The sequence below is a fragment of the Tachysurus vachellii genome, chromosome 7 (assembly GCF_030014155.1).
Source record: "Tachysurus vachellii isolate PV-2020 chromosome 7, HZAU_Pvac_v1, whole genome shotgun sequence".
Classification (NCBI taxonomy): Eukaryota; Metazoa; Chordata; class Actinopteri; order Siluriformes; family Bagridae; genus Tachysurus; species Tachysurus vachellii.
Window position 1 is genome coordinate 31,413,686 of NC_083466.1, and position 12,901 is coordinate 31,426,586.

Consider the following 12,901-nt stretch of genomic DNA (forward strand, 5'->3'; position numbering starts at 1 on the left):
ATGATGCTGAGAGCAGATGATGCTGAGAGCAGATGATGCTGAGAGCAGATGATGCTGAGATGATGCTCAGCTAGGTGCACCACACTCTGTGATGCCTTGAGGTTTGGGTCTTCACGAAGTCTACAACCAGCTCTTTAATTTTGCTAAAATTCTTAAAGAGACTGATCGCCTGGGTACAAAGCTGCTAGTTTCTCCACCTTGTCATGCACTGTTAGCCTCAACGCCTCAAATTGGAAAGAATTATTGGCAACTGAAGAGTCAGCTCTCACCAAAGTGGTGGATTTCTGACATTTCAGGTAGCAGTGGTCCAGTGTGTTTACCCCTCTAGTTGGACCTGCTGATCAAAGCATGGCCCACCTGGGTTTGGCTTTATTAAATAGATGTTTATTTAAATAGATGTTGAGTTATGGAGCTTGGACAGAGCCATACTTGTCTGCCTATGAAGGGATGTTTCTCTGGTCCCTGCCACACTCTCGCTCCTCTATAGAAGTGTGTTTAAATACTGCAGTGATTGTCAATTTACGTACTATAAATACACCAGTCATTGGTGCAGGTCTGAACCCGTGTGTGTGTGTGTGTGTGTCAGTGTCTCAAGAAGATGTGATCTCCAGGAGGGACCATGAAGAGGCCATGCAGGCCATCAGACTAGAACTGCAGGAGTGTACAGAGTTTATACACACACAGCAGCAGCTACTCCAGGTACTGTACACACACTGCAGCTTCCGCAGGTATACACATGCAAACACTGTACAATCTGTGTGTGTGTGTGTGTGTGTGTGAGAGCAGCAGCTGGTCTCTCCATGTGATGAAGACACTGCAACTCTGTTAAATGATGGATACACACTAGAGGAAAAAGAACGACTGAAGGACGAGTGGAGGATCTTCAATGAGCAGAAAAAGACCTTTGAAAGAGAAAGAAAAAACTTCACTGAGGCTGCAATCCGTTTGGGGCATGAGGTCACACACACGCGCACACACACACACACGCAGACACACACACGCAGACACACACACAGACACACACACATACACATACACACACACACACACACACACACACACACAGACACGCGCAGACACACACGCAGACACACACGCAGACACACACGCAGACACACACGCAGACACACACGCAGACACACACGCAGACACACACATACAGACACACACACACACATACAGACACGCGCACACACACACAGACAGACACACACATACACATACAGACACACACACACACAGACAGACACACACACACACACAGACATTGTCACTCTCTTTGAACTTTATTGCAAAGATGAAATTGTTTGTGTTCTCTCCAGAGGAAGGCCTTTGAGGAGGACCGGGCCTTGTGGCTGAAGACACAGTTTTTAAACATGACCCCATTTATAGATCGAAAACGACCTGCCACCTCTCACAGCCAATCATCACTCAGTGAGTGTTACATCACTACCCCACCCCACCTCTCACAGCCAATCATCACTCAGTGAGTGTCTTAACACCAGTCTCTCCCGCTCTCTCTCTCTCTCTTTCTGCATCCTTGTGTGTGTGTGTAGATGCTGAAGCCAAAGTGGTGTCTACTCCAGCTCCCTCAGTCAGGAGTGTGACCCAGTCTGTTTACTCCACCCCTAAATCTGCCTCTGTGAGTCTGCCCTCCACTGCCGAGCTTTACCGCACACTGCAGCTCTGTCCTGATGCCAGGTCTGAATTATAATTTTGTTTTGGTAATTTCCTAATTTACTTTTATGTCTATAGTTATTTTAAAAACAATTTTTTTACAGCAGCTTTACAGTAATCTGTTTATAGATTTAAATTTCAGCCCCTAACGGACTTTACAGAGGTGACCTTATGATAACAATGGATATCCTGCAATTTTTATTGCAGGTTATGGTTATAGTGTTAGAAGGATGTAAGTTTATAATGTTAGGAGGATGTGAAGTTTTAATACATTTACATTTACAGCATGTGACCGACTCTCTTATCCAGAGCAATGTACAGAAGTGCTTAAAGGTGAGGTGTACGATGTTTGAAAGCCAATGTTGGAAAACAAACATGCCCCTAACCCAAATGGCTGTCACCCCTGTATTGATAGCTCCGCCCACACATACATACATACATAACCCAGGCAACTATTATGGCGGAACCTGTTGGGGCGGCTGGCCGAGGGGATATTTTTATCAGTAAATGAACACAATGAGTAATACTATGGTAATACAGATGTGTTTGTGTAGTACTGTGTGTTGTAGCGTGAAAGGTTTAGCTCCGTTTCACGCGGAAGACGTTCAGTTCTCTCCAGCGCTGGAAAGCTGATCCTATATTAACACGGGTCCTGCTGCTTCTTGCCTTATAGTAAGCCTTTCTTCGCTTTTCGTTTTTATCCTCCATGTCAATGTTTCAATCGCTTTCTGTTAATGTAACACATGCGCACTGAACACTCTCTCCGCCACATATTGACAAGACACGCCCCTTTATGCTAATGTAACACATGCGCACTGAACACTCTCTCCGCCACATATTGACAAGACACGCACCTTTCTGCTAATGTAACACATGCGCACTGAACACTCTCTCCGCCGCATATTGACAAGACACGCCCCTTTATGCTAATGTAACACATGCGCACTGAACACTCTCTCCGCCACATATTGACAAGACACGCACCTTTCTGCTAATGTAACACATGCGCACTGAACACTCTCTCCGCCGCATATTGACAAGACACGCCCCTTTATGCTAATGTAACACATGCGCACTGAACACTCTCTCCGCCGCATATTGACAAGACACGCCCCTTTATGCTAATGTAACACATGCGCACTGAACACTCTCTCCGCCGCATATTGACAAGACACTCCCCTTTATGCTAATGTAACACATGCACACTGAACACTCTCTCCGCCACATATTGACAAGACACGCCCCTTTATGTTAATGTCAGACATGCACATTGAACACTCTCTCCGCCACATATTGACAAGACACGCCCCTTTATGTTAATGTCAGACATGCACACTGAACACTCTCTCCGCCACATATTGACAAGACACGCCCCTTTCTGCTCATTGGCTGCATGTTTGTTTTGTTTGTCGGCCCGACTCAGATTTCTGAAGCATTTCTCAAACCACGTACACCCCACCTTTAAGTCTCTATCATTGGATACATTAACTCTGGTTCACTAGGTTACATATGACACCATGAGTCTAAAACATTGTTCAAGTTATTTATTAATTTTTTTAAATAAACATATGCAACAAACATGGAAGGTAGTGCTAGTTGAAGTGTTTCCTAAATAAGTAGTTCTTCAACCGTTGTTTGAAAATAGCTACAAGGGAGAGTTCAAGGGGAGAATAGCTTCTCTAGGGGAAGTTCCTTCCACCACCTTGGTGCCAGAACAGAGAAGAGTCTTGTAGTATCCTTACCTTTTACCCTGAGAGATGGTGGGACCAGTGGAGCAGCGCTGTAGATCTGAGGGTGTGAGGTGCAGTGTGAGGAGTGATGAGGGCTTTGAGGTAAGAGGGAGATGGTCTGTTTTTGGCTTTGTAGGCCAGCATCAGTGTTTTAAATCTGATGCAGCTACTGGAAGCCAGTAAAGGGATCACAGCAGTGTGGTTATGTGTGAGAACTTTGGCAGGTTGAAAACAAGCCGTGCAGCTGCATTTTGGATCATTTGCAGAGGACGAATTGCGTTCATATGTGGACCTGCTAACAGTGTGTGGCAGTAGTCACAATAGTTAGTGTTTGGAGGACGACAGGTTGTCATGTTTGGAGGACATCAGGTTGACGTGAGGTTGTAAAGGTTATAATGTCAGGTTGACGTGAGGTTGTAATGTTAGGAGGACTTGATGTTATTAGATTATATTATATTTTTGTAATGAACCTGTTTTATCTCATTCTAAAAACTTTGACTTGTCCTAAAATCAGATTAGTGTTCAGTGTTGACTGGCTGGTGGTCATCTGGTCAGTGATTGACAAATACAGAGGGGAAGTGATGTAATAACTGCTCAAATTGTAGTTGAATTTATTAATAATTCAGACAGTAATACATATCTACACTTCTGGCTTAATCAGGTCTCACAGAAAATGAGGAGTTGACATGATGTGTTTCTGCAGGAGTTACAGCAGATGCAGCAGCAGCAGCAGCAGCACTGAGACCTCATCGAGTGACGCTTCTGCTGCACACACACACTGAACCAGAACACACACTTCATATACACACACTGAACCACAACACACACTCCATATACACACACACTGAACCAGAACACACACACTCCATATACAAACACTCTGTAAATACACACGGAACCACAACACACACTCCATATATACACTCCATACACTGAACCAGAACACACTCCATATACACACACACTGAACCAGAACACACACTCCGTGTATACACACTGAAAGTGAATACAATAGCTTTAAATCTAAGTGACAGTTTCTCAGATGTTTACATGTTTATTGACCTGAACACAGTGGATGCAGGTATGAATGATGATTTATATAATAATAATAATAATAATAATAATAATAATAATAATAAAAGAACACCATCTCTTTTATTCGCATGCTAAAGCATTAAACTGGAGGGGAAATTTCTGAGTAAATATGAGAGTATTTAATTTGCCATTGTGTCGTCAGAGGAATTCTAGGCCTATTTTTGCAGTAGTTTTGTACATATGACATTTGTAAACTTTGCAAATGTGTGTAATTTATATTATACTTTTTTTTAAGTGAACTACACACTGCTTTATTAAACACTGCAGTTATAATATACTGTGCAGTACAGTGCTGTTTGGTTTAGGAGTATGTGTTTTGATTTAAAGTCTTTTTGTAGATACAACAAAGAAATAAAGGATGAATTTAATTATTAAATGCTGCATTTTTGTGTTTTTATAACTTACACACTTATTGTGTTTTATAACTGTTACCACATCCGGTCTTAGATTAGTTAAACAAGAGTAGATTAGAGAAACCTGTGCATACAATAACATACAATAATCACCATCCACCCATAGGGGGCGCATCTCCCCCCCCCCCCCCCCATGTTAAAATCAGGTAAGACTGTACATATACACAGAAAAGACAAGTGTTCACTGTCTGATAATTACATTCATTAAGGATCTTTGATCTTAAACTTAATCTCAACCTTTCAATAAACTTCCACTTCCTTATGATGAAGGTTACAAGTGTGTTATCTGCAAAAAACAAACGTCCTGCACTGCTGCCTCTGATGAGGAACTAGATGTTTTCTAGGCCATCATGTTCATGGGCATGTTACCTGTTACAATGTGGAGAATTAATTAATTATCAGTCATGAATTAAAATATTTTGTACCAGTGTTAATGGTGTCACTATACAGTATGTAGAAGATAACAATCGAGTTGTGGTGAGGTAAATTTATTGTACCACATGATGACTGCAGTTACAATCTCATACTTTAGCTGTTTCTCATTTGCACCCTCTGCTTAATGCTAAATAATTTTCTATGATAATAGAATTGCTAACATACAGTACCATTGAGATTTTTAGATCATAGAGAGTGTTTTTATCTAAACATTAATAGCTAGCTGGATAACACCTCTAAAATATAAGGTATTGAACATAGCTAGCCAATTAGCAGTGCATAAAGGGGTAATCACTGATGTAGCTATTTGCCTTTATTTAGCAGTCATTCTATTAAATAAAAGTTTTAAACATAACTAAAATCGGGTACTAAAGAAGTAGGTGTTACATAGAGAACATAAGTAGCCGAGTAAGTAGAAGTAGCTGAGGTTTACATATTCAAGCTTGCTTAAGATGGTAAGAGTCCTTTCATGAAAGTGACATCAAAGGTATTGTTTTCTTAACGTTGTTAACTCAGTGGTGAACCTCATGATGGCCATCATGACGTACGTCTTCCTCCTCCTCCACCTCATCTTCATACTCCTCTGCTTCTTCAGCTGTGGCATCTTGGTACTGCTGGTACTCGGACACCAGGTCGTTCATGTTGCTCTCTGCCTCTGTGAACTCCATCTCATCCATCCCCTCCCCTGTGTACCAGTGCAAGAATGCCTTTCTCCGGAGCATGGCAGTGAACTGCTCTGAGATGCGTCGGAACAGCTCCTGGATGGCTGTGCTATTCCCAATAAAAGTGGCGGCCATCTTAAGCCCACGTGGTGGGATGTCACACACTGCTGTCTTCACATTGTTGGGGATCCACTCAACAAAGTAGCTGCTGTTCCTATTCTGCACACTCAGCATCTGCTCATCCACCTCCTTCATGGACATTTGACCACGGAAGATAGCTGCCACGGTCAGGTAACGCCCGTGCCGTGGGTCACAAGCTGCCATCATGTTCTTGGCATCAAACATCTGCTGCGTTAGTTCAGGAACAGTAAGTGCGCGGTACTGCTGACTTCCCCTGCTGGTCAGTGGTGCAAATCCAGGCATGAAGAAGTGCAAGCGAGGAAAGGGAACCATGTTGACTGCAAGCTTTCGCAAGTCTGCGTTCAGCTGCCCCGGGAAACGGAGACATGTTGTGACACCACTCATTGCAGCAGAAACCAGGTGGTTGAGATCACCGTAGGTGGGAGTGGTCAACTTAAGTGTGCGGAAGCAGATGTCATACAGTGCCTCATTGTCGATGCTGAAGGTCTCATCTGTGTTTTCCACAAGCTGGTGAATAGACAGTGTGGCATTATAGGGCTCCACCACGGTGTCAGACACTTTGGGTGACGGTGTGACACTGAACGTGTTCATGATGCGATCAGGATACTCTTCACGGATCTTGCTAATGAGCAATGTACCCATGCCTGAGCCTGTGCCACCACCCAGAGAGTGTGTGAGCTGGAATCCCTGTAGACAGTCGCAGTTTTCTGACTCCTTACGTACCACATCCAGCACTGAGTCCACTAGCTCTGCGCCCTCAGTGTAGTGACCTTTAGCCCAGTTGTTCCCAGCACCACTTTGACCTAAAACAATGTAAATTAGTTATTAATCACATACTCTGTATTATTCTGTTCTCTATTTACACTAGCCTTGCCTTCTCTACTATTCTTAAGCAGTGAGGACCAGGAACTCCACATCACAACTGTACACTAATGTTAGGCTGACCTATTATAATATGTTAGCTAATGCATCGTTCAACATCTGGAATAGTGCGATCCAAACGTCTTCATTTATGCATCTGTTATCCTTTCCTCAGTTTACTTCCTGTCCTGATTCAGCCTGTCATCCACAGGCTAAATCACCAATATGTGGTGTTTGTAGAACATTTGGCTTTGACCTGACTGTAATTTATACAGTGGTTGTAAATGTCATGGATCACACACCTCACACTAGATTGCTTAGGTGATGAGAGGACAGTGCTCCGATTTAACAAACAGGAACTTACCAAACACAAAGTTATCAGGCCTGAAGATTTGTCCAAACGGACCGGAACGAACAGAGTCCATGGTGCCAGGCTCCAGATCCACCAGGATGGCACGGGGCACAAACTTTCCCCCTGAGTGATGTGAGAATACAGAACAACAGGATGTAACGTTTTGGACAAATGAGATGGAGAAATCAGCCACTCAGCATAATTTGCTGGGACTCAGCTGAGCTGAACATGGGTTTTGAGTGGGTACAGACAGGGGCAGTTATTCAATTCATTCATTCATTCATCTTCTACCGCTTATCCGAACTACCTCAGGTCACGGGGAACCTGTGCCTATCTCAGGCGTCATCGGGTATCAAGGCAGGATACACCCTGGACGGAGTGCCAACCCATCACAGGGCACACACACACACTCTCATTCACTGACACAATCACACACTAGGGACAATTTTCCAGAGATGCCAATCAACCTACCATGCATGTCTTTGGACCAGGGGAGGAAACCGGAGTACCCGGAGGAAACCCCCGAGGCATGGGGAGAACATGCAAACTCCACACACACAAGGCGGAGGCGGGAATCGAACCCCCAACCCTGGAGGTGTGAAGCAAACGTGCTAACCACTAAGCCACTGTGCCCCCTCTTCCTCAAACACAATCATATTAAATGACATTTTGCAAGAAATTCCCAACTAATATTTATGTGCAATTAAACGTGCGAACGTGCTAACCACTAAGCCACCGTCGTGCCCCCACTTATTCAATTCAATTCAAGTTTATTTGTATAGCGCTTTTTACAGTTGACATTGTCTCAAAGCAGCTTTACAGAACATAAACATAGAACAAAAGATTATTATAAAGAATAATATAAAGATTAATAGAATACAAAATTCAAGATTAATATTAGATAGATTTAAATGTGTTTGTATTTATCCCCAATGAACAAGTCTGAGGTGACTCAGGTGACTGTGGGGAGGAAAAACTCCCTTAGATGGTAAAGGAAGAAACCTTGAGAGGAACCAGACTCAAAGGGGAACCTCATCCTCATCTGGGTGACACTGGGGATGTGATTATAAATATACAGTCTGATAAATGTTGTGTTGGTGTAAAAGATCACATGGAGTTCACATCTCCTCTTTAGTATCGCAGAGTCTAAATGGAGCTGGTAGATCTCTAGATGTCTCAGGATCCTCACAGTCGCCCTCGTCTCAGTGGAGGTCCAAAAGTTATAGGTGGCTGAACTTCTGATGTATATGACACACAAAATTGGAAACTAAATGAAGTCTTTGATTGCTTTTCATGTCAGTCAGATGCCTTTTTGGGTAGTCCATGGCAAATAAAAGCTGCTATGGAGTCTGAAGGTCTGGCTACATGGGACTAGTTAATGGGGCCAGTTGAGCTGCTCAGAAAATCTAAATAGTGCACTGTTTTAGTCACTTATCTGTTATCTGTAATTAAAATCTACAGAATGAGGAAAACATTAAATATATGGTTTGTGTTTAAATGACAGTGTGATATCAATTTATAATTATTGTTATTGATCTGCATTTTGTAGCTATTACAGCACAAGCAGTATCCTGCATTTACCCATGATACTGTTCTATAAGAACCCACATCACCCCACATAGGAGCCGTGTGAACCCTACAGAGACATACAGGCTAGTCACCACGAGAGTCTGCTTTACTGAAACAAAAGAAAGTTGCTCAGTTTCTTCCTGTAATGTTAGTAACATTATGATTGTCTGTCTCTCTGCCCACCTGTCTCTCTGATCTCCTGTCTCTCTGCCCACCTGTCTCTCTTCCCACCTGTCGCTCTGATCTCCTGTCTCTCTGATCTCCTGTCTCTCTGCCCACCTGTCTCTCTGCCCACCTGTCGCTCTGATCTCCTGTCTCTCTGATCTCCTGTCTCTCTGATCTCCTGTCTCTCTGCCCACCTGTCTCTCTTCCCACCTGTCTCTCTGATCTCCTGTCTCTCTGCCCACCTGTCTCTCTTCCCACCTGTCTCTCTGATCTCTTGGCTCTCTGATCTCCTGTCTCTCTTCCCACCTGTCTCTCTGATCTCCTGTCTCTCTCATCTCTTGTCTCTCTGATCCCCTGTCTCTCTGCCCACCTGTCTCTCTTCCCACCTGTCTCTCTGATCTCCTGTCTCTCTGCCCACCTGTCTCTCTTCCCACCTGTCTCTCTGATCTCCTGTCTCTCTGATCTCCTGTCTCTCTTCCTACCTGTCTCTCTGATCTCCTGTCTCTCTGATCTCCTGTCTCTCTGCCCACCTGTCTCTCTTCCCACCTGTCTCTCTGATCTCTTGGCTCTCTGATCTCCTGTCTCTCTTCCCACCTGTCTCTCTGATCTCCTGTCTCTCTGATCTCTTGTCTCTCTGATCTTCTGTCTCTCTGATCTCCTGTCTCTCTGATCTCCTGTCTCTCTGCACACTTGTCTCTCTGATCTCTTGTCTCTCTGATCTCCTGTCTCTCTGATCTCCTTTCTCTCTGATCTCTTGTCTCTCTCCCCACCTGTCTCTCTGATCTCCTGTCTCTCTGCCCTCCTGTCTCTCTGCCCTCCTGTCTCTCTGATCTCCTGTCTCTCTGCCCACCTCTCTCTCTGCCCACCTGTCTCTCTGATCTCCTGTCTCTCTCTCCACCTGTCTCTCTGATCACCTGTCGCTCTGATCTTTTGTCTCTGTGATCTCCTGTCTCTCTGATCTCTTGTCTCTCTGATCTCCTGTCTCTCTGATCTCTTGTCTCTCTGATCTCCTGTCTCTCTCATCTCCTGTCTCTCTCATCTTCTGTCTTTCTGCCCACCTGTCTCTCTGATCTCCTGTTTTTCTGCCCACCTTTCTCTCTGATCTCCTGTCTCTCTGATCTCTTGTCTCTCTGATCTCCTGTCTTTCTGCCCACCTTTCTCTCTGATCTCCTGTCTCTAAGATCTCCTGTATCTCTGATCTCCTGTCTCTCTGATCTCCTGTCTCTCTGATCTCCTGTCTCTCTGCCCACCTGTCTCTCTGATCTCCTGCCTCTCTGATCACCTGTCTCTCTGATCACCTGTCTCTCTGATCACCTGTCTCTCTGATCTTTTGTCTCTGTGATCTCCTGTCTCTCTGATCTCTTGTCTCTCTGATCTCCTGTCTCTCTGATCTCTTGGTCTCTCTGATCTCCTGTCTCTCTGATCTCTTGTCTCTCTGATCTCCTGTCTCTCTCATCTCCTGTCTTTCTGCCCACCTGTCTCTCTGATCTCCTGTTTTTCTGCCCACCTTTCTCTCTGATCTCCTGTCAATAAGATCTCCTGTATCTCTGATCTCCTGTCTCTCTGATCTCCTGTCTCTCTCATCTCCTGTCTTTCTGCCCACCTGTCTCTCTGATCTCCTGTTTTTCTGCCCACCTTTCTCTCTGATCTCCTGTCTCTCTGATCTCTTGTCTCTCTGATCTCCTGTCAATAAGATCTCCTGTATCTCTGATCTCCTGTCTCTCTGATCTCCTGTCTCTCTGATCTCCTGTCTTTCTGCCCACCTGTCTCTCTGATCTCCTGTCTCTCTGATCTCCTGTCTCTCTGACCTCCTGTCTCTCTGACCTCCTGTATCTCTGCCCACCTGTCTCTCTGATCTCCTGTCTCTCTGATCTCCTGTCTCTCTGATCTCCTGTCTCTCTGACCTCCTGTCTCTCTGACCTCCTGTATCTCTGCCCACCTGTCTCTCTGATCTCCTGTCTCTCTGATCTCCTGTCTCTCTGATCTCCTGTCTCTCTGATCTCCTGTCTTTCTGCCCACCTGTCTCTCTGACCTCCTGTATCTCTGCCCACCTGTCTCTATCCTGTGCCTATATGTAAGTCAAGAGTAATGGATTAGATGACTCCGGGTTAGTGCACACTAAAGGCAGAAATGTGTTTGAGAAAAAAGGGCAGTTTATTTATTGTTCTTTACTAAATAAACAAGCAGCAGGACATTGTAGTGTTTCTGTATCTCTTGCTCTCTCTGTCTGTCTGTCTCTCTGTTTGTCTGGAAATAGTATCTATGTTGTTGATTTGATGATGATGATGATGATGATGATGATGATGAAAGTGGCAATTGTGATAACTGTGGTGTTTATCACGATGATGGTGGTGGTGGTGATGACCTGAGGCCTCGCTGTAATAGACGTTGATCCTCTCCAGCTGCAGCTCACTGTCTCCATTGTAAGTTCCACTGCAGTCAATGCCATGTTCATCACTGATAACCTCCCAGAACTGCAAACACATGGTAATTAGTGACACTCATTCATTATGGCCTTCTGTGTCCTGTGTTCAGTGTGTTCTTTCTTACTGTTCTCAGTGTTTTGTGGTCCTGACAGATTAACCTATGCAGTGCTGCAGTAGAAATGATGTCTGTTTAATTTCTAATGTCTAATGTGTTCAACATAAAACACAAGGTCAGTTAAACAACACACACTCTGTGTTCCACCAGTCCATCCAGTCCAGTAAACACTAATACATAAACTTAGTGTGTGTGTAAAGTGAGAGAGAGAGAGAGAGAGAGAGAGAGAGAGAGAGAGAGAGAGAGAGAGAGAGACAGACAGAGAGACAGAGAGAGACAGCCAGACAGAGAGAGAAAGGGAGAGAGACAGACAGACAGACAGACAGAGAGAGAAAGAGAGAGAGACAGACAGACAGAGATAGAAAGAGCGAGAGACAGACAGACAAAGAGAGACAGAGAGAGAGAGAGATGCTCACCTTTGCGCCAATCTGGTTTCCACACTGTCCGGCCTGAATGTGCACAATCTCCCTCATTCTGTCACTTTGCTAATTGTGTGTGTGTGTGTGTGTGTGTGTGTTAGTATGTTGTCTGTTTTGTTTTGTGTGTGTGAATGTTAACTCTGTGTGAGTGTGTAGCCTGTGCTGCCCCTCCTCACACTGATCCACTACAGTCTCAGCAGCAATGCAGCTCTTCTATCTACATACAGCAACCTGTATTCTGATTGGTGATGATGTCACTGCTGCCCAGCCAATCAAGAGAAAGCAGAATGATGCAGTGAAGCACTGCAGAGCTGCATGGAGTGACCTACACACACCCACCCACACACACACACCTTGACTAACACACTATATCATACTATTTAGTGATGAACACTTCACTACAGTCCATTCCAAAATTGTTGGCACCCTTAATGGAATAACTGATGTTTTGAACTCAAACGTGGAACTATGCTGTACAGTTATTTTTATTTGGTGCATTATGTAAAATATAATTTTACAAACTGGTTGGTGACTCTTGACAAATGCATCCTGATGTAAGACAGTCTTTAAATTATTGGAAGCCCCACAATAAATTTTCTTTTCACACTACAGCTTCAAATACACAAAACATATTGTTTAAAAAGCTATTTATGTCCCACAGACATTTCTAGGTTCAGTTGAATGTGTTTTATGTTCATAATCTAATTGAAAGCTTTAGGGCCACGTTGTAACTTTTATGGCAGAGGCAACCATATTTGTTTAATATACATTAATTGGCTTATGCAGGTCAACAGACTGGGTTGTGTCTCTTTGCTAGTATTAATTGATCTTAGTGCAGCTT

General features: G+C 44.0%; 2 protein-coding genes across 3 annotated transcripts in view; one reads left to right on the forward strand and one right to left on the reverse strand.

Annotated features, from left to right (window-relative positions):
- ssx2ipa (synovial sarcoma, X breakpoint 2 interacting protein a) overlaps window positions 1-4,878 on the forward strand; it is a 9,446-nt gene extending 4,568 nt beyond the window's left edge. Inside the window, exons 9-13 of one of the 2 annotated variants that reach the window (XM_060875433.1) lie at window positions 587-699; window positions 787-957; window positions 1,323-1,434; window positions 1,557-1,701; window positions 4,111-4,878. In XM_060875433.1, coding sequence (XP_060731416.1) covers window positions 587-699; window positions 787-957; window positions 1,323-1,434; window positions 1,557-1,701; window positions 4,111-4,189 — 620 coding nt within the window. In that variant the 3' untranslated portion in view covers window positions 4,190-4,878. Of the gene's footprint in view, window positions 1-586; window positions 700-786; window positions 958-1,322; window positions 1,435-1,556; window positions 1,702-4,068 lie in introns of both variants that reach the window. The other variant, XM_060875434.1, reaches the window with a different exon arrangement.
- Window positions 4,879-5,185: 307 nt separating this feature from the next.
- On the reverse strand, window positions 5,186-12,226 carry LOC132849186 (tubulin beta chain-like). The gene is made up of 4 exons (XM_060875441.1): window positions 12,058-12,226; window positions 11,466-11,574; window positions 7,379-7,489; window positions 5,186-6,956 (listed from the first exon to the last, which is right to left on the reverse strand). The coding sequence occupies exons 1-4, from the start codon at window positions 12,112-12,114 to the stop codon at window positions 5,863-5,865; spliced, it is 1,371 nt and encodes a 456-aa protein (XP_060731424.1). The 5' UTR covers window positions 12,115-12,226; the 3' UTR covers window positions 5,186-5,862.
- Window positions 12,227-12,901: the final 675 nt, after the last annotated feature.

Bases quoted from the DNA above. Each gene is read 5' to 3' on its own strand.
- LOC132849186 (XM_060875441.1), bottom strand. From the start codon at position 12,114: ATGAGGGAGATTGTGCACATTCAGGCCGGACAGTGTGGAAACCAGATT. The intron at 7,490-11,465 runs GTCATCACCACC...CACATCACTCAG, and splicing joins CTATTACAGCGAGGCCTCAG to GGGGAAAGTTTGTGCCCCGT. The intron at 6,957-7,378 runs GTAAGTTCCTGT...ACATTGTTTTAG, and splicing joins GCCTGATAACTTTGTGTTTG to GTCAAAGTGGTGCTGGGAAC.